Source organism: Camelina sativa, chromosome 16, assembly GCF_000633955.1.
Source record: "Camelina sativa cultivar DH55 chromosome 16, Cs, whole genome shotgun sequence".
Lineage (NCBI taxonomy): Eukaryota > Viridiplantae > Streptophyta > Magnoliopsida > Brassicales > Brassicaceae > Camelina > Camelina sativa.
In genome coordinates, this window is record NC_025700.1 from 5,126,761 (window position 1) to 5,144,657 (window position 17,897).

The following is a 17,897-nucleotide window of genomic DNA, read 5'->3' on the forward strand; positions in this document are numbered from 1 at the left end:
ACCAATAATGGATACGAAAATCTAATTGCACTGACTATTTTGAAAACCGATTTACAAAAGAGATGGAAAGATAAGCTCAAATCTATATTTGTAAATATGTAACAAATTGAGAACAAAAAAAAAATTCCCCAACTACTAAAGAAAAGAGTCATATCCAGACAAACAAAAGATCCACAGTTTTACTCTTAAAAACCCTAGTTACAAATTTACTCTAAAAAGCACTAACTTATTTTCTCAAACATGTTATAACACTATTGTAACCTTCAAGTCATTACAATCAACAAAACAAAAAAAAACTGTTTTCTTAAATCACTTATCAAATCCCGTTAAATCAGTTATTTGTGTTATAATAAATATTTTTTTAAAAAATAATTTGATGCATCATTTTGTTTGATATATTCGTAAAATAAGTCAAACAAATCGAATAACTAAATTTTATCATCATTTCACGAATAATTTGGTAGATGATAATTGATGAGAGAGACACATCACGCAAACCTCCCCGGCTCCCCCAAACAGCATAAATAGTCACACTAACTACAGTCTACTCAGGATTTTCCTAGTTCCTACCGACAATTGGCAATTTAAATCAATTTTAACCTTTACACATTTGTCATTCGTGTATCCTTAAACCTACTGAAAATGAAACGATCAATACAAAAATAACACATTCTGTAGATAGATCGCAAAACATTCTAGTTGTTCCCTCTACTCCCGAACACATCATTTGACCGTACATTCTATCCACGTGTCGAAACAACAACGGCAGGTTATAATAGAACTTTCCATTGAGCCAGTCAAAAAGAAGACAAAAAATTGTAGTACAGTATAAGCTTTGCGTCATCAACGGCATAATTATTAATTATCACATGCCTCCACATGTACACCGTGCCGCACCTGATCCCCACCGTAACATTTGACATCTCAACATGGATTGGATCCTCTACTCTCTCCTCCGTATCAAAACAATAAAATAAATTTTATTTTTATTAACTTTTTTTTTTTTTAATTTTTCCAAGTGAAAACAAAATTAAAGAGAGCGAAGTTTTAAGTCCCCAAACATGCACGAGGAAGCTCTCTGAATCCCCCAGAAGAGACGAACGCGTAGAAACAGACTCTCTCGAATCCAAATCCAAATTCGCAGAAGAAGAAGAATCTGGAAACCCTAATCTGTTCACTCGTTTTCTATCAATCAAGTAAGTAGTGAATCTCCGAGATCTGTGTGTTCTTCCCTCTGGGAATGTGCTTCTTCTTCTTCGTGGAGAACGATTAGGGGGGAGATAAAACACAAATTTATGAAGAGTTCTCTGACAAGTTTCGCACATTGATGAATCAAATTCGTCGTTGGCAGAGGATTCTGATCCTCTCGCTGTTATTGTTATCCGTCTTAGCTCCGATTGTTTTCGTTTCCAATCGCCTCAAGAGTATTACTTCCGTCGGTGAGCTTCCTAATTCTCTTCTCGATGATGTTAGTTTGATCGATATGGCCGTAGTTTAGTGGAACATTCATGTGTAGAAGAAGTTGTTTACTCGATTTCGATTGTTTGTATTTCTCGAGTTCACTATTGGCTTTACCTTTGTTTGATTGATGTAGTCTCAGCTTTTTGGATTTACGCTTCTGAATTATGTTTTTGATTTTGTCTGTTGATTGTTTTCTGCCAGATAGAGGAGAATTTATTGAAGAGCTATCCGACATTGTGAGTATATTCTGAGCTTATAGATCCCCCCTGGTTTCTTCTGTTCTTAATCCTCTCATCAGGAACTACTCTTCAGTATTTGCAATTTGATTGTGCCATGATTCAATGTTACTGTAGTTTTGCTTATTTGTATCATTTACTCGAGAAGTGAACAACTGAGATGCTACCTTTTTTATTATGCAGACATATAAGAGTGATGACCTTAGACTTACCGCTATTGAACAGGTTCTGTTTGTTGCCACTCTACTCAGTAAACCTTGTTTTTTGAGCATTCTTTTTGCTGAAGTTGGGTTGCTTTGTTAATTTAGGACGAAGAAGGCTTGAAGGAGCCTCAACGTATTTTGCAGGACCAAGAGTTTAATTCTCTGGTTTCGTCAAATTCTTCTGATAAAAGTAATGATACTGTGCAGTCTATTGAGAGAGACAAAACAAGCTTTCTCTCAGAAATTAATGGGGGTAATATATTTTGGATTTGGTGTTACTTTGTTTTGTTGTCATTTTCGTGGAAGCTTTCTTATTAGTACATACCATGTATTTCAGGAAATAATCACAAAACAAAGGAGGAACAATCAGTCATTTCACAGCAAACCACACTAAGCTCTAATGCGGAGGTGCGTATTTTAATCCAGTCGATGAAGATATAACAAGTTTGATAGGGATTAGGCTTTGACGCAATTGACAATGAGAATTCTAGTATCTTCTTATCAAATCACAAGACACTTTCTTTTCCATGGGCTTTGCCAACACTTGTGAACAGGAAACCGAATTTGGACTTTGCATCGAGATTGTTAGATCATATGCTTTCATTTTAGTAATTTCTGCTCTTTTTCCTGTCTCAGGTTAAATTCCCAGCAAGAGATATTCAACTTAAACGTAAAACAGAATTCCGACCCCCTTCAGGTAAAAGTGAAAAGAATACGAGGGTTCAGCTTGAAAGAGCAACAGATGAGAGGGTAAAGGAGATCAGAGACAAAATTATCCAAGCGAAAGCCTATCTGAATTTGGCCCTACCTGGGAATAACTCCCAAATCGTAAAGGAGTTGAGAGTTCGAACAAAAGAGCTGGAACGGGCTATCGGCGATGTTACCAAGGATAAATATTTGCCAAAGAGGTAAGAACAGCTGAATGATTCAAAGGGATTCCTGTTCCTTTCTGTAAAAGCGTTGGCATTTAATTGTGAAACCAATATTGTATTAATTTGGAGAGTCATACTTAAAATGTTTTGTTCCTTTCAGCTCTCCTAACAGACTAAAGGCCATGGAAGCTGCGTTATACAAGGTCAGTCGTGCCTTTCACAACTGTCCTGCCATTGCAACCAAACTCCAAGCCATGACTTATAAAACCGAAGAACAAGCTCGGGCGCAGAAGAAGCAAGCAGCATATTTAATGCAGCTTGCAGCAAGGACTACCCCAAAAGGGCTTCACTGTCTCTCAATGCGGTTGACAACAGAATACTTTGCCCTGGATCATGAAAAGAGGCAGCTTTTTCAACAAAGTTATAATAATCCCGATCTCTACCATTACGTAGTCTTCTCTGACAATGTTTTGGCCTGTGCGGTTGTTGTTAACTCTACAATTTCCTCATCAAAGGTAGATGCTTCACGTTTGTTCTCTTTCTTTCAACATGTTCTAGTTCACTTCCTTTAGACTCACTTAATTTGATATCTAGATAAATGCTTTAGGCTTAGTACCATAGGAATGTGTCTGGTTATGAAACTAGGAAATGGAAGTTACATATTGTGTCCTCTTTGTTCAGTGAACCACTTCGTGTTTTTTTTATTACTGTTGAGAAACCTTGCGTTGTTTTATGTTTACATGTTTCAAAATTTATGACCTATATAATTACTCAGGTATCATTTTAAACCATGTTGCTAGGATCTTAGACTTGTTAATGCAAGATCCATTTTCTGATCCAAACTTTCGATTTGTTTAATGCTCGGAAGAGAATAATTCCAAATCACTGCTGAAGCCATATGTCTTTTAACAAATGATATTACTGCTTTCAGGAACCGGGAAAGATAGTATACCATGTGGTGACAGATTCACTCAATTACCCAGCAATCTCAATGTGGTTTCTATTAAACCCAGGTGGCAGAGCTTCAATCCAAATCCTAAACATTGATGAGATGAATGTCTTTCCTTTGGAACATGCTAAATTGCTGATGATGCAAAACTCAAGTGACCCAAGAATCATTTCATCGCTCAACCATGCACGCTTCTTTCTCCCAGATATCTTTCCAGGTCTGAACAAGATCGTACTCTTTGACCATGATGTTGTAGTTCAAAGAGATCTAAGTAGACTGTGGAGCCTTGATATGAAAGGGAAAGTTGTTGGAGCTGTAGAGACTTGTCTCGAAGGTGAACCTTCATTTCAATCGATGGACACAGTCATTAATTTCTCAGATGCATGGGTTGCTCAGAAATTTGATCCTAAGGCTTGCACTTGGGCATTTGGGATGAATCTATTCGATCTCAAAGAATGGAGAAGACAGGATTTGACATCTGTATACCTGAAATACTTTGACCTGGTACATGATCTCCTTCCCTCTTTATTTCTCTGCATCAAGACTCACACTGTTAACCTTGTAACTTCCCATACCTTCTTTGAATGACTCTTCAAACTTAATGAGTTTGTGATCTTTAGTAATATGAATCAGTTATGTCCATAAATTCAATGTCTTATTCTTACATATGTGTGTGTGGTGAAATTGTTATGATTGCAGGGAGTAAAAAGACATCTGTGGAGAGCAGGGAGCTTGCCAATAGGTTGGTTGACTTTCTTCGGGCAAATGTATCCATTGGAGAAGATATGGAATGTGGTTGGGCTAGGTCACGAATCAGGAGTCAGAGCAAGGGACATTGAAAAAGCAGCGGTTATACACTACGACGGGATCATGAAACCGTGGCTAGACATTGGTATAGAGAAGTACAAGCGCTACTGGAACATACATGTACCTTACCATCACCCTTACTTACAACGGTGCAACATTCACGATTGATTTTTAATTTTTTTTTAAAGAAGTTCCACACAAAACTTAGATTCAATTCGATTCTTTTCTTCTTTCCAAATGTTATAATTAGCTTCATTCTTTTTACGATTTCTTGTGTAAATCTTTGTTCTTTTTGATACATTACACCAAAATTACTCAAGAGCTTAAATGTCAGATTTAGTTTTACAGCAACGTAGTGTTGTTCGTTCTTAACCTCGGAAGATACCTCCTTTTTTTGGTTGTTATATATGTGCAATCTGATGCAGTTTATAATAATAAGAATCCCACCAGTAGAGAAGAAGAAGAAGAAGAGAGAAAAAGATTGTGTTGGGAGGGAAAGAGATGAAATATGACACGTGGATGGAGCCTATAGGTGGAGTATGGATAGAAGCATATCCAAGTAAGATGGCTTGTGTTGGTTCGGACAGATTTTTTATCCACCACACATATTTAGCCAATTCACAAGCAAAGAAATCAAAAGTGTTGTTGTTGTTATAGAGAACACACATACAGAACAAAATCAAACTCAGTTGAAGAGTCTCTCAGTCGTTAGGGGAAGCAAAGAGAGAAAATGGCTAGCTTCACTGCCTCCGCTTCCACTGTCTCCGCCGCTCGTCCGGCTCTTCTTCTCAAGCCCACCGTCGCCGTCTCCGCTCCGGTTCTTGGTAAAGGCCTTCCCTTTTTTCCTTTCTTTCTTAGATCTAATTTTATTAGAGATTCATTCATTCCGGTTATGTGAAAAGTGAAGATCTTTGGTTGCTGAAAAATTTGTTGGTGGTGAATCAACAAGATATCAAGAAACCATTTTGATTTAAAGGTTCTATTGTGGTTAGAAACAATCAAAAGAAGTACAACATGATTTGGATTTTCCGGACTTAGTATTGTGTGAAGAGTGTGATTTATAAACGTATAGACCAAAGCTTAGTTTAGTGGAGATGAAGAAGAATCATCAAGAAACCAATTTTGATGGTCACTATAATAACTGGATTTACTATTTGTTGCTTAGGTTTGCCTCCAATGGGTAAGAAGAAGGGAGGAGTGAGATGCTCAATGGAGACAAAGCAAGAAGGAAACGTCTCAGCCATGGGAGCTGGAGTTTCAGCGGCAGCAACTGCTGCTTTGACCGCGGTGATGAGCAACCCGGCAATTGCATTGGTGGACGAGAGGATGTCTACAGAAGGAACAGGATTACCCTTTGGTCTCAGCAACAACCTCTTGGGTTGGATTCTGTTTGGAGTGTTTGGTTTGATCTGGACTTTCTACTTCGTCTACACTTCTTCCCTCGAGGAGGATGAAGAATCTGGTCTCTCGCTCTGAAGAATGAATCTTTCTTCTTCTTCTCCTTTCCATTTTCATGTGAGAACATGAATCAAAAGTGATCGTTTCTAATTTCTTGTAATTGTTAAGTAAAGACTAAAAACTATTGTCATGTGTTAATTTGTCCAATTCTCTTTTATCTTGTCACAAACAATGAAGAAGAGGAGATTATGTGATAATTAAATATCATGACCATATATGTTCACCAAAACTAAACGATTGAAATGGATGAACTCGAGAGAGAGCTTGTAAAGGTCAGTGAGAACCAAATTGCTAATCAGTCTTGCAAACGTTAAATGTTGGAATCACTAAATTGTACACTTTTTGCATGATATAACCCATGTTGATACTCTCTTATAAACCATATACGTATTCAAAAGGTAGCAAGACGAGTAAAGCAAAATCTAATTTTATTCATTCATTAGCTTAATTTTTATGACAATACAATAAGCATCTTTCAGTGCATAGATATTCAATAAAGACCAAACTCACTTGTTACCCTGTCCACTACCGTGGAGATTATCAAAGTAACCTTTAGGATCACTTTCAAAGTTGTCCCTTGAAATGTAAGAAGAACCACTGCTGCCTGGCGCTACCATGTAACCGCCTCCTCCAGCACCGCCACCGCTTTTCCCTCCTCCTCCACCGGCACTCTTCCCTCCCCCACCACCACCGCTCCTCCCTCCACTTCCACCGGAACCACCTTTCCCACCCCCACCTCCGCCGCTACCACCTTTTCCTCCCATTTTCTGAAGTCTTAGCTCTTAGTTAGATTCTTTACTAGATTGTAAGATTTATTGTGTGACTGAAATAAGATAGTTAAGAGGATGGAGTATTTATAACAGTAAATTTTCAAATGGATGGGTCAAAACCAGTCTTTCCCAATAATACGAATACGATTTAATTTAGTCTTTGCATTTTGATTGACCCATACCAACCGCCTCGTAAACGTATATAGCATCTACTCGTAAAGTGGAAAAAAAATTAACTTAGTCTCGGAAGATCAACAAAACCAGTATTTCCATATATCTGGACTCCACGCATCCCCAGTTGAAATAGAGTCATAGTACCATCGAGTAGAAATGTATAAAATATAAATATCGTAATTCGTAAATTGATATATGTATCATTTTTAGTTTCTACTTCGTTGATTGATCTCAGCTTTGTAAAAAATACTACTAAGACTCTAGTACATTGTAGGGGGGGTTTTTTTTTTTTTTATGACATCTACATTGTAGGGGTAGGAGTGAGTATATAATGGATAGTGACTAGTGAGTAGCCACGGAATTAATCAATACCTCATGATGAAAGATTCATGCATATTACTCGTCTGGTGTTTGTGTACAAATGCACGTTCACACACATGTATTCAAATGTGCAATGACATAGAATGTAAAAATAAAAATAAAAATTTCATGGATTAACGGTCAAGAAATAGGGGACGTTGATCAATCAAAACATGCAAGTGAGTGCGGTGACATTCTAAGTTCTTTTATTGACAAAGACGGACACAAAATTTACAGATTATAGGAAAAAGTGTATAATACAAATATGTGTGTATGATTTAAGAAGGATGATCAAGACGAAGCTGTGAGAGATGGTGATGGATGTCAGGAGAATGATGATCTTCAAAACTAGTTCGATCTTCTTAAATATTTTAATATGTGAATATTGTATCGTCGAAGAAATCAAATTGGACAGCTTGTCCAATCTACTTATCCCACGGCTTCCATATTTTGTCGTTTTCCACTTCCCAATTAAAAAATTAACATATACCCCTTCTTTTCATATGTTTTAGAGGTTTTTCTTTGTTTCATAATATAAGATGTTTTTAATTTTTTAAGTAACTTTTAAACTATTTTTCTATTTTTTATTATTTATTTTATGCAGTCTTGTTTATGATTGGTTGAATTTTTTTAAAGTGATTATTTCTTAATCTGCATGCTTTCACTCAAAACGGAGGGAGTATAATTTTGTGTTAATTTATCTATTTTTTACCCTTTAACTTATACATTAATATTACTACTTCTATCTTGACTTGTATTATCAACATCTGGTTAAAATGTTAAAGAGAAAATAAACTTAAAAAACCTAAGAGCAACAATATCGGGAACCTCTAAAGGAGAGGATGTTAAACACTGTTTTAATTTTTTTATGAATTAATTGTGTCTGATTTTGAATATAAGAACCCATGATCTCTTAGTTAAAATTTTCTCATTTATTGGTAGGTTCTAATTTTGGGTCTCTTATTTTTTAAAATAATATTTTTTTAAATTTATAAAATTTAAATAGAATAGAAAATTGAAAATATTACAAGTTCAAATTACTATATACTGCAAGTAATTTACATCAACATGTCGAAATTCATATTCAGTAGTTCTTGTCTCTTATAAGACAAAATATCAGAGCTTCGATTTCAACAAACAAAAAAACAAAAGAATCTGATGATATTATCCAAGTGGAAGGATGAAAACAGAGAGCTCACACAATCGTTAACTACATATATAAAAAATTACAGTTGACTTTTAATTAGACGTTAGATAATTGTTACTTTTTAATCACATAAATATATATCCTATAGTAATTGGTAAGCAACTAAACTTTCTAAAAGACTATAAATTCAAGCCCTCACCTCTAAAACTAATTACTCCAATTCCTCTCCAAACACAACATAAACAAAGGCATGAAAACCAGAATGAAAACATTTACGGTTATGCCAAAGAGTGAACTAGTATAAGGCATGAAAACCAGAATGAGCAAACAACGAGATTCAACAAGTAAACCTTCTTAGAGCCACATAATGAATGAGCCAGATACTTTGCTCAAGGCATCACATTACTGGCACGGCGACTCAAAGATCTTCTTAACAGACGAGACTCACAATCATAACTCTAGTAACTTCAACTTCTAGAAGAATATAAGGCCAGAGAGCTTTTAAATAAGGCTACTCAGTGGACTAGCTGAAAACAAAACTAACAAAGGAGCAAAGCAGCATTCACAGATTTGACTAAAGAGAGCTTTAAAATGATGGGAACACAATAACATATCAGGCCAACAAACAAAACTTTGCTCACTCGCTCGAGTTATGTGTAGCCACCAAACTCGAAATATCAAGTCACCAAATTCAAATGTCACAATCAACATATGATGAACAAAAAGAATCAGAATCAATCACAACCTTTTCGAGATCAAACTACAGACACAATATTGCAGATAAAGAGCAATCTAATCAGAAATAGATGACACAACAAAAGTGAAAATAGAAAATTTTCACCTTCAAGACCTTGAGCTTCATGTTCCCGTAGACGAGACCCAAGCCAAAAGCCGAAGCTCGAGCCACCTGATCAATCAAAGCGAAAAAAAAACTCATTGAATCACACAAACACTTAAAAGAAAACGAATCAGAGATGTTATTTTCCTAAGGCTTGCTCTGTTAGCTAATTTTCTAACAAACATCACATAACCCTAATTTGCGATCCAAAATCAAAGAACTCTAATCATAAAACACTAATCACGAATCCAAACCCTTCCTCTGATTCCAGATCAATCAATTCCAAACCCTTCCTTCTGATTCCAAATTCCTTTGTCGTTTCAGCATATCGCGAGAGAAAGAGAGAGAGTGGAAAAGAGGATTTTTTTTACTTTTTTATTATTATGTTCGGCCAACAGAAACACGACACATATCGTCTCTTATAACACAATCGGGTATACTATATAAGAGGCTCTCTTAAGTTTTTTTTTACTTCTAATTTTTTTTTTTTGATTCAAAACCCTTAAAACTCCTCTAAGCTTACCGATAAAGAAGGTCTAATGTACCCGTCAAGGAGATGAAGCATAGCTTCAAGGTTATGAGCATTAGAAAGATCAACGGAAGGTTTAAGAAACGGGGAGTTCTGATGATCCAACGCCAGCTACTTTTGATTCAGTACATATATATCTCAATGGCAATTGCATTGGTGGACGAGAGGATGTCGACAGAAGGAAAAGGATTACACTTTGGGCTCAGCAACAACCTCTTGGGTTGGATTCTGTTTGGAGTGTTTGGTTTGATCTGGACTTTCTACTTCGTCTACACTTCTTCTCTTGAGGAGGATGAAGAACCTGGTCTCTCGCTCTGAAGAACCAATCTTTCCATTTTCATGTGAGAACATGAATCATTAATCAAAAGTGTTCGTTTCTAGTTTCTTGTAATTGTTAAGTAAACACTAAAAACTATTGTCATGTATTAATTCGTCGCAGTTCTCCTTTATCGTGTCACAAACAATGAAGAGGAGGAGATTATGTGATAATTAAATATCATGACCATATATGTTCACCAAAACTAAACGATTGAAATGGATGAACTCGAAAGAGAGCTTGTAAAGGTCAGTGAAACCCAAATTGCTAATCAGTCTTGCAAACGTTAATGTTGGAATCACTATATTGTATGTACACTTCTTCCATGATATAATCCATGTTGATACTCACTTAATTAGAGACCATATATTCAAGAGGGAGTAAAGCAAAATCTCGATTTATTTATTCATTACATAATATAATTTGGTAATAATAAGTATCTTCACCTCATAGATATTCAATAAAGACCAAACTCACTTGTTACCCTGTCCACTGCCGTGGAGATTATCAAAGTAACCTTTCGGATCACTCTCAAAGTTGTCCCTTGAGATGTAAGAAGACCCACTGCTGCCTGGCGCTACCATGTAACCGCCTCCTCCACCACCGCCTCCGCTTTTCCCTCCTCCTCCAGCGCTACCGCCACCTTTCCCTCCTCCACCGCCGCCGCTCCTTCCTCCTCCACTTCCACTGGAACAACCTTTCCCTCCTCCTCCTCCACCGCTACCACCTTTTCCTCCCATTCTCTGAAGTTTTAGTTCCTAGTTAAATTCTTTAATCACTAGATTGTAAGATTAGTGTGACTGAGAAATGGAAATTTAGAAGATAAGGTATTTATAATAGGGTAAATTTTCAAATGGATGGTCAAAATCAGTCTTTCCCAATAATACGAATACAATTTAATTTTTAGTCGTTGCATTTTGATTGACTCAAACCAATAGCCTCGTAAACGTATGTAGCATCTGCTCGTAAAGTGTTTAAAATTAACTTACCATCGGAAGATCAACAAAACCAGTCTTTCCATCTTGACTCCACGCATCCCGAGTTAAAATATAGTACCATCGAGTAAAAATGTATAAAATACAAATTATCGTAATTCGTAAATTGATGTAGTATCATTTTTAGTTTCTACTTAATTAGTTGATTGATCTCAGTCTTGTAAAAATACTAGTAATATACTAGTACATTGTAGGAGTTTTTTCCCTTTATTTTTTGACATCTTACATTGTAGGTGCTCCTATATATATTGGATAGTGACAACCTCATGATGAAAGATGCATGCATATCACTCGTCTTGTGTTTGTGTACAAATTCACGGTCACACACATGTATTCATGCAATGACATAGAATGTAAAACAAAAATGCATGGATTAACGGTAAATAAATAGGGGACGTTGATCAATCAAAGCATGCAAGTGCGTGCGGTGAGATTCTAAGTTCTTTTATTGACAAAGACGGACACAAAAATTTACAGATTAGGAAAACGAGTATAACACATGTGTGTATGATTTAAGAAGGATGATCAAGACGAAGCTGAGAGAGATGGTGATGGATGTCAGGAGAATGATGATCCTCAGAACGGAGACGCTCGGCTTGAATCCAACGACCTTCACTGTTCCGAACCATTCCTTTATTCGCGTCTTGACGCCAAAACGGTGGAATCTGTAAATGCTCTTTCAAAAAATCCGAGGCTTTGTTCACTAGTGCGTGGTCTCTCCCACTCGACAACACAAATCTCTCTCCTTTCCCATGATACCTAATTTTTATTAAAAAAATAAAATAATAGTGTATGATTTACTAAATCGTTCACGTGATACTCGCGTCAATCATATTGCAAACACAAATCAAGACGTAATCTAGAATGATCTCAATATATATAATACACAAAACTAGTTCGATCTTCTTGAATATTTTAATATGTGAATATCGTATCGTCGAAGAAATCAATTTAGACAGCTTGACGGCTTCCATATTTTGTCGTCTTCCAGTTCCAAATAAAACAAAATTAACATATCGATAATTATTATAAAGCCTTAACATAATATATTACTTCGTTCTTGACTATATTATGAACATATGGTTAAAATGTAAAATGTAAGATGTAAAATAAAGTAAAAAAAAAAGACCTAACGTACCCGTCAAGGAGATGAAGCATAGCTTCAAGGTTATGAGCATTAGAAAGATCAACGGAAGGTTTAAGAAATGGCGAGTTCTGATGATCCAAAGCCAGCTCCTCTCCCACGTGGCAATAACACCACGGCAACCCTTCCGCTATCTTCATCAACGCTTGCGGCGCACTCTCGTTCAAAAACAACCCCGGCGACTTCGGAACCATGTCGTGCACGTTCACAACTCTCATCACCTTCACTCCTAACTCCTCCATCCTCTCTTTAAACCTCACATTCCCAACTCGCGGTCCTCCGTACGTCAACACCGTCACCGGAATCACTTTCCCGCTTTTGCTCCGGTTCAATCCCATCTCCGCTATATCGTACGCGCTTAAAATCGCTAACGCGCCGCCGAGACTGTGTCCCGTAACGGTGATGCTTAGATCGCAGTCGTCGTCCTCGTCGTCGTATGTCTCCACTAAACGCTTCACCTCGGCTAAGATCTGTTCACGCGCCGAGAATTTAGCGAATTTGCAAGACGTGTCTTTGTCGGTGTAGAGATCTAGGAACCCGGATTCGACTTTAACGGCCGGGTCGGGGCATCGGATCTTGTTTTCGGATACGGGTTTTAAATAGTCTTTTAAATCAGCGATCCACTCGAGTTTCGTGACTGTGCCTCTCCACGCGATGGCGATATCGCGGCGGCCGAGGCGGTTACGAGACGTTTCGTCGTCCGAAACGGCGACGTATCCCATCCAGTTAGCGTTTTTGCTCCATACCTTAGACCNTTAAGAAATGGCGAGTTCTGATGATCCAAAGCCAGCTCCTCTCCCACGTGGCAATAACACCACGGCAACCCTTCCGCTATCTTCATCAACGCTTGCGGCGCACTCTCGTTCAAAAACAACCCCGGCGACTTCGGAACCATGTCGTGCACGTTCACAACTCTCATCACCTTCACTCCTAACTCCTCCATCCTCTCTTTAAACCTCACATTCCCAACTCGCGGTCCTCCGTACGTCAACACCGTCACCGGAATCACTTTCCCGCTTTTGCTCCGGTTCAATCCCATCTCCGCTATATCGTACGCGCTTAAAATCGCTAACGCGCCGCCGAGACTGTGTCCCGTAACGGTGATGCTTAGATCGCAGTCGTCGTCCTCGTCGTCGTATGTCTCCACTAAACGCTTCACCTCGGCTAAGATCTGTTCACGCGCCGAGAATTTAGCGAATTTGCAAGACGTGTCTTTGTCGGTGTAGAGATCTAGGAACCCGGATTCGACTTTAACGGCCGGGTCGGGGCATCGGATCTTGTTTTCGGATACGGGTTTTAAATAGTCTTTTAAATCAGCGATCCACTCGAGTTTCGTGACTGTGCCTCTCCACGCGATGGCGATATCGCGGCGGCCGAGGCGGTTACGAGACGTTTCGTCGTCCGAAACGGCGACGTATCCCATCCAGTTAGCGTTTTTGCTCCATACCTTAGACCACCGCGATTTAGAGTAAAAGTTGGGGAGATTGATGTTGGACGTCGCGTAGAGGTAACGCGCCACCTCGTAACCCGAACCGTTCATACCGAGTGAGTCGAAGAACTCGAGCCGCGAGAACCTCGAGCTGCCGCAGTATTTAGAAGCCGGGTCGAAATCGAAAGCGTCGTAGCAGGNACTCCTCCATCCTCTCTTTAAACCTCACATTCCCAACTCGCGGTCCTCCGTACGTCAACACCGTCACCGGAATCACTTTCCCGCTTTTGCTCCGGTTCAATCCCATCTCCGCTATATCGTACGCGCTTAAAATCGCTAACGCGCCGCCGAGACTGTGTCCCGTAACGGTGATGCTTAGATCGCAGTCGTCGTCCTCGTCGTCGTATGTCTCCACTAAACGCTTCACCTCGGCTAAGATCTGTTCACGCGCCGAGAATTTAGCGAATTTGCAAGACGTGTCTTTGTCGGTGTAGAGATCTAGGAACCCGGATTCGACTTTAACGGCCGGGTCGGGGCATCGGATCTTGTTTTCGGATACGGGTTTTAAATAGTCTTTTAAATCAGCGATCCACTCGAGTTTCGTGACTGTGCCTCTCCACGCGATGGCGATATCGCGGCGGCCGAGGCGGTTACGAGACGTTTCGTCGTCCGAAACGGCGACGTATCCCATCCAGTTAGCGTTTTTGCTCCATACCTTAGACCACCGCGATTTAGAGAAAAAGTTGGGGAGATTGATGTTGGACGTCGCGTAGAGGTAACGCGCCACCTCGTAACCCGAACCGCTCATCCCGAGTGAGTCGAAGAACTCGAGCCGAGAGAACCTCGAGCTGCCGCAGTATTTAGAAGCCGGGTCGAAATCGAAAGCGTCGTAGCAGGCTTGAGCCATTTCGCCGTAACGGATCAGCTCCGATCTGAGGACTGGATCCATCGGTTCCATTAACCCGGCCCAGTCGTCTTCTCCTTGGATCTTACGCCACGTGTCGATTAGTTTTCCTTTTTCTTCGGAGGTTTTGTCTCGCCGGCGAATATCTTCCGCCTTCATCCACCGTTCTCCGAGTCCCTCCGCTTCGTCGGTTAAACCTTGTCGTTCGCGTCTTTCTCGCTCGAGGCGTGAGATCACGGCGGATAGAGAAGACTCGTTGGTTCTGGACAAAGCTCTCGTAGCTGTTACTCGTGGTTTGGCGGGAAAATTGATTTTTGAGAAGCTGGTGTTAACCGGAGGAGAAGAGAGGTGGTGACCGGTTAAGGAGATTTTGTGATCGGTGGTGAGAAGATGGTTGTGGGAAGGAATGGTCGCCATTGTTTTGAGAAGCTTGATGATATTGTTATGGTAGTAATTAGAAGGATACATTTATATACAAAATGTAGACACTACTTATAAAAATATCTAAACGTGTTATATTCTGATATTCAAATGGTAACACATGCAATAAAGAAACTGTCCTCGATTTTATACACACTTGATACTATTTTAATTGAGATCATAGAATTGTCTATATAGTAGTAGTAGTAGTAGTAGTAGTAGTATTATTTTGGTGAGTTAGTTTTGAAGTGCATCACGCAATGATTAAAGGCAACAAGCAGGCTCTAGGAGGATAAGGATGATCTAGTGATCTTAACCATGGTTATAAACTAATCTTTTTTTTTTAAGTTTATGCTTTTCAACAGTTCTTACATTCTATTGACTATGAATAAGCAAAGAACAACCGTTTTATAAAATTTAATGAACTCATGATCTCTTCTTTTTTTTTTTTATCTTAAATATTGTTAAAAGTTCTAACTTTGGTTTAGCTAGCTCAGGTTTTCATGTCATACACATCAATTAAAGAGTTGGTTACTTAGTTAGCCTATTGTTATTTACTTTTTTGGAGTTTGTTACAGTAAGGCATGCCTGTTTTTTCTTCTCAACAATAAGGCATGTCAATCTGGTTACTTTAGTCCTAAATTCGTAAAACTCGCATATATTTGATTCTGTATTAATTAAAAAAAAATTGAATCTATATTTTAGAAAGCCCGTTCGTCTTTATCACAAATCTAAGAAGGTGTCTAAGCTTATATCAAATCAAAAGCTTCAGTGTCTTTTAATTTTTTCTTGTCATTATACCTTGTAGAATTATAAGATTTGAATCTGTTTCAATGCATTTTAAATCTTCCAAACCTTCAATGTCTTTTAACTTTTTCTCGTCATTAAATTATATATATATATATAGAAAAATTAAATTTTATTAAATTCTAACATGTATAAATCATAGAAAATATCGTAGATAAAATTGTTAAAAATAATAAATTTAAATGAATGGACTAAGTCATAATTATATTTCTATTAGAGGAAGTTTTGTGATATTAAGTTGACTAGTAACAATATTATTTGGTGTAAAATGAGTTAAAAATGTTGTCTTGTCTGTGCTTTTTGTTTTTGAAAAAGACAAATAACATAGCGACGACTTTTACATTGTTTTAGTAGTATTTTGCAATTGATTTTGGAACAGATTAATTATAAGAGCAACTTGAATATATATCAGCGGTAAGCGCATTACAGAATTGAATTACTCAACTTGCCGTCAAAAAGAAAAAAAGAATGACTCTACTCAATAGGTTACTCAGTATATGCTTCGTAGAAAAGTCATGCACCAATGGAAATGTGGCAACACATAACAAAGTCGAAGAACATTAATTCCATAACATTGTCGTATAAATATATAGATAATATATCAAATCATAAGATTGTTGATATATTAAAGACATTTTTAATAGTCTTTATAAATGACCTTGAAGGCATAGAATAGAAGTGCATATGAATAGTTGACCCCGACCATATATATAAGTTAGTTACAACAAAACGACAGCTCAATCCCGTCATAATCTGGAATGAGATGAGGTGTCCGTCCTCCGTCACTTCTTGCAACTTTGTGTTTCATCATAAAAGATTTTGACATGTGAACTAATAAACTAGTAATAAAGAGATGTAGAGTGAAAGAATTGATACAACTCGACATTTAGTAGTTGGTAGGTGGGTTCATTTGAGAATCCAAAATACCTCTCAATATTTTGATTGTATAACATGATTTCTAGTATCTTACTTATTTTTGTAGTCGACATATATAGATCAGGATGAAAGAATCCATAGTGGAATATCTTTTGTTTATAGAAAGTTAGAAACAAGTTTCTAATCAGGAAATAATATAAGATATATGAATGTTATATATAATAGAATCGAGTTCATGCTTTTGTGGAGATTTGGTTAGATAAAATCCTATACTCACGCATTTTTTATATCTTTTCTAATTCGAAGAAGTTTTCTATGCCATAAAACATAGTTCCAAAATCGACCCTTTTGTTCGTATTTTTCTATATATTAATAATAGAAGATTGATTCCCAAGCGATACAGCAACGCTTTTGATTAACAACTAGTACTATTCGTTTTTTAATAAGACTTATTAAGCATATGACTCTAAAAGTCATTAGAACGTATCTCACTAGCTAGGAGGTTGCACGTTCATAGGCGAGAGTCGAGACAATGCATAACCTTTTTCTTGAGTTTTGAACATTTCCGAAAGTGAATTTACTACGGTGACTTATAATGCAGTTTGTACAAGCCAGTGTCACCGTAATATCATATTCTTGGTTCAAATCCGAAAAAAAATGTGTAAGAGTTGCAGATGAAAAAAAAAACAACAAAAGAAGATGGGAATATATTGACTAAAAAAAGTTAAACTAAAATAGGGTGTGGGTAAGGAGCAAGAACAAAGAAATGTGAAAGGAGAAGAGACATATATCATATATATATGGTCAAAGATGTTTGTTTACCTTCAGGTTTCATCGTGAGATTGACCACATAACCTCACCTACTCGCCTTTTTTAATTAATAATTATATAGAAAATAAGAAAGCTTTTTACCAAACCAAAAACAAAATATTTCTTTAATGGGTAAGTCTCCGTGCTTACGGCCAGCCTTAAGTGGTGGTAGAAAGATAGAAGAGTAACTAATGAATGAATATTATCACTCTTCTTGTTTAACACTTGTGTTAATCCTAAATAAGAGTAATATAAAGACATGTTATTAGTATATTGGTGATCTCGGTTTCTTAATTATTATTTTTTTTGTTTCGATTTTTTATCGCGATTCCGTATATAGCCTACGGTTTGGGTTTGTTTGATTTACTTTGCAAGATGATGATCCGATCTAG

At 37.6% G+C, this 17,897-nt stretch overlaps 3 protein-coding genes and 1 pseudogene across 4 annotated transcripts; 2 read left to right on the forward strand and 2 right to left on the reverse strand.

Annotated features, from left to right (window-relative positions):
- LOC104749830 (probable galacturonosyltransferase 5) lies at nucleotides 1,016-4,875 on the forward strand. The gene is made up of 9 exons (XM_010471536.2): nucleotides 1,016-1,439; nucleotides 1,663-1,697; nucleotides 1,881-1,922; nucleotides 2,006-2,153; nucleotides 2,238-2,308; nucleotides 2,537-2,808; nucleotides 2,933-3,287; nucleotides 3,704-4,225; nucleotides 4,421-4,875. The coding sequence occupies exons 1-9, from the start codon at nucleotides 1,328-1,330 to the stop codon at nucleotides 4,694-4,696; spliced, it is 1,833 nt and encodes a 610-aa protein (XP_010469838.1). The 5' UTR covers nucleotides 1,016-1,327; the 3' UTR covers nucleotides 4,697-4,875.
- On the forward strand, nucleotides 5,151-6,199 carry LOC104749831 (photosystem II reaction center W protein, chloroplastic). Its single transcript, XM_010471537.1, has 2 exons — nucleotides 5,151-5,352; nucleotides 5,694-6,199. Exons 1-2 carry the CDS (start codon nucleotides 5,259-5,261, stop codon nucleotides 6,002-6,004), a joined length of 405 nt encoding a protein of 134 aa, XP_010469839.1. The 5' UTR covers nucleotides 5,151-5,258; the 3' UTR covers nucleotides 6,005-6,199.
- Nucleotides 6,493-10,860, reverse strand: LOC104753383 (annotated as a pseudogene).
- Nucleotides 11,470-15,155, reverse strand: LOC104749833 (phospholipase A1-Igamma2, chloroplastic-like). 2 transcript variants are annotated; one of them, XM_010471539.2, is made up of 4 exons: nucleotides 14,549-15,155; nucleotides 13,707-13,851; nucleotides 12,254-13,005; nucleotides 11,470-11,874 (listed from the first exon to the last, which is right to left on the reverse strand). In XM_010471539.2, exons 1-4 carry the CDS (start codon nucleotides 15,058-15,060, stop codon nucleotides 11,628-11,630), a joined length of 1,656 nt encoding a protein of 551 aa, XP_010469841.1. In that variant the 5' UTR covers nucleotides 15,061-15,155; the 3' UTR covers nucleotides 11,470-11,627. The 2 variants fall into 2 exon arrangements, with proteins under 2 accessions (XP_010469841.1, XP_010469840.1); XM_010471538.2 differs by lacking the exon at nucleotides 13,707-13,851 and having other exon boundaries at nucleotides 14,404-15,150.

Excerpts from the sequence above, each read along its gene's own strand:
- LOC104749833 (XM_010471539.2), bottom strand. The coding sequence starts at position 15,060 with ATGTATCCTTCTAATTACTACCATAACAATATCATCAAGCTTCTCAAA. Across the intron at positions 13,852-14,548 it reads GATTTCGACCCGGCTTCTAA|ATACTGCGGCAGCTCGAGGT; the intron begins ATACTGCGGCAG and ends CCCGGCTTCTAA. Across the intron at positions 11,875-12,253 it reads ATGCTTCATCTCCTTGACGG|GTATCATGGGAAAGGAGAGA; the intron begins GTACGTTAGGTC and ends AATAAAAATTAG.
- LOC104749831 (XM_010471537.1), top strand. The coding sequence starts at position 5,259 with ATGGCTAGCTTCACTGCCTCCGCTTCCACTGTCTCCGCCGCTCGTCCG. Across the intron at positions 5,353-5,693 it reads CGTCTCCGCTCCGGTTCTTG|GTTTGCCTCCAATGGGTAAG; the intron begins GTAAAGGCCTTC and ends TTTGTTGCTTAG.
- LOC104749830 (XM_010471536.2), top strand. The coding sequence starts at position 1,328 with ATGAATCAAATTCGTCGTTGGCAGAGGATTCTGATCCTCTCGCTGTTA. Across the intron at positions 2,309-2,536 it reads CACTAAGCTCTAATGCGGAG|GTTAAATTCCCAGCAAGAGA; the intron begins GTGCGTATTTTA and ends TTCCTGTCTCAG. Across the intron at positions 3,288-3,703 it reads CTACAATTTCCTCATCAAAG|GAACCGGGAAAGATAGTATA; the intron begins GTAGATGCTTCA and ends TACTGCTTTCAG.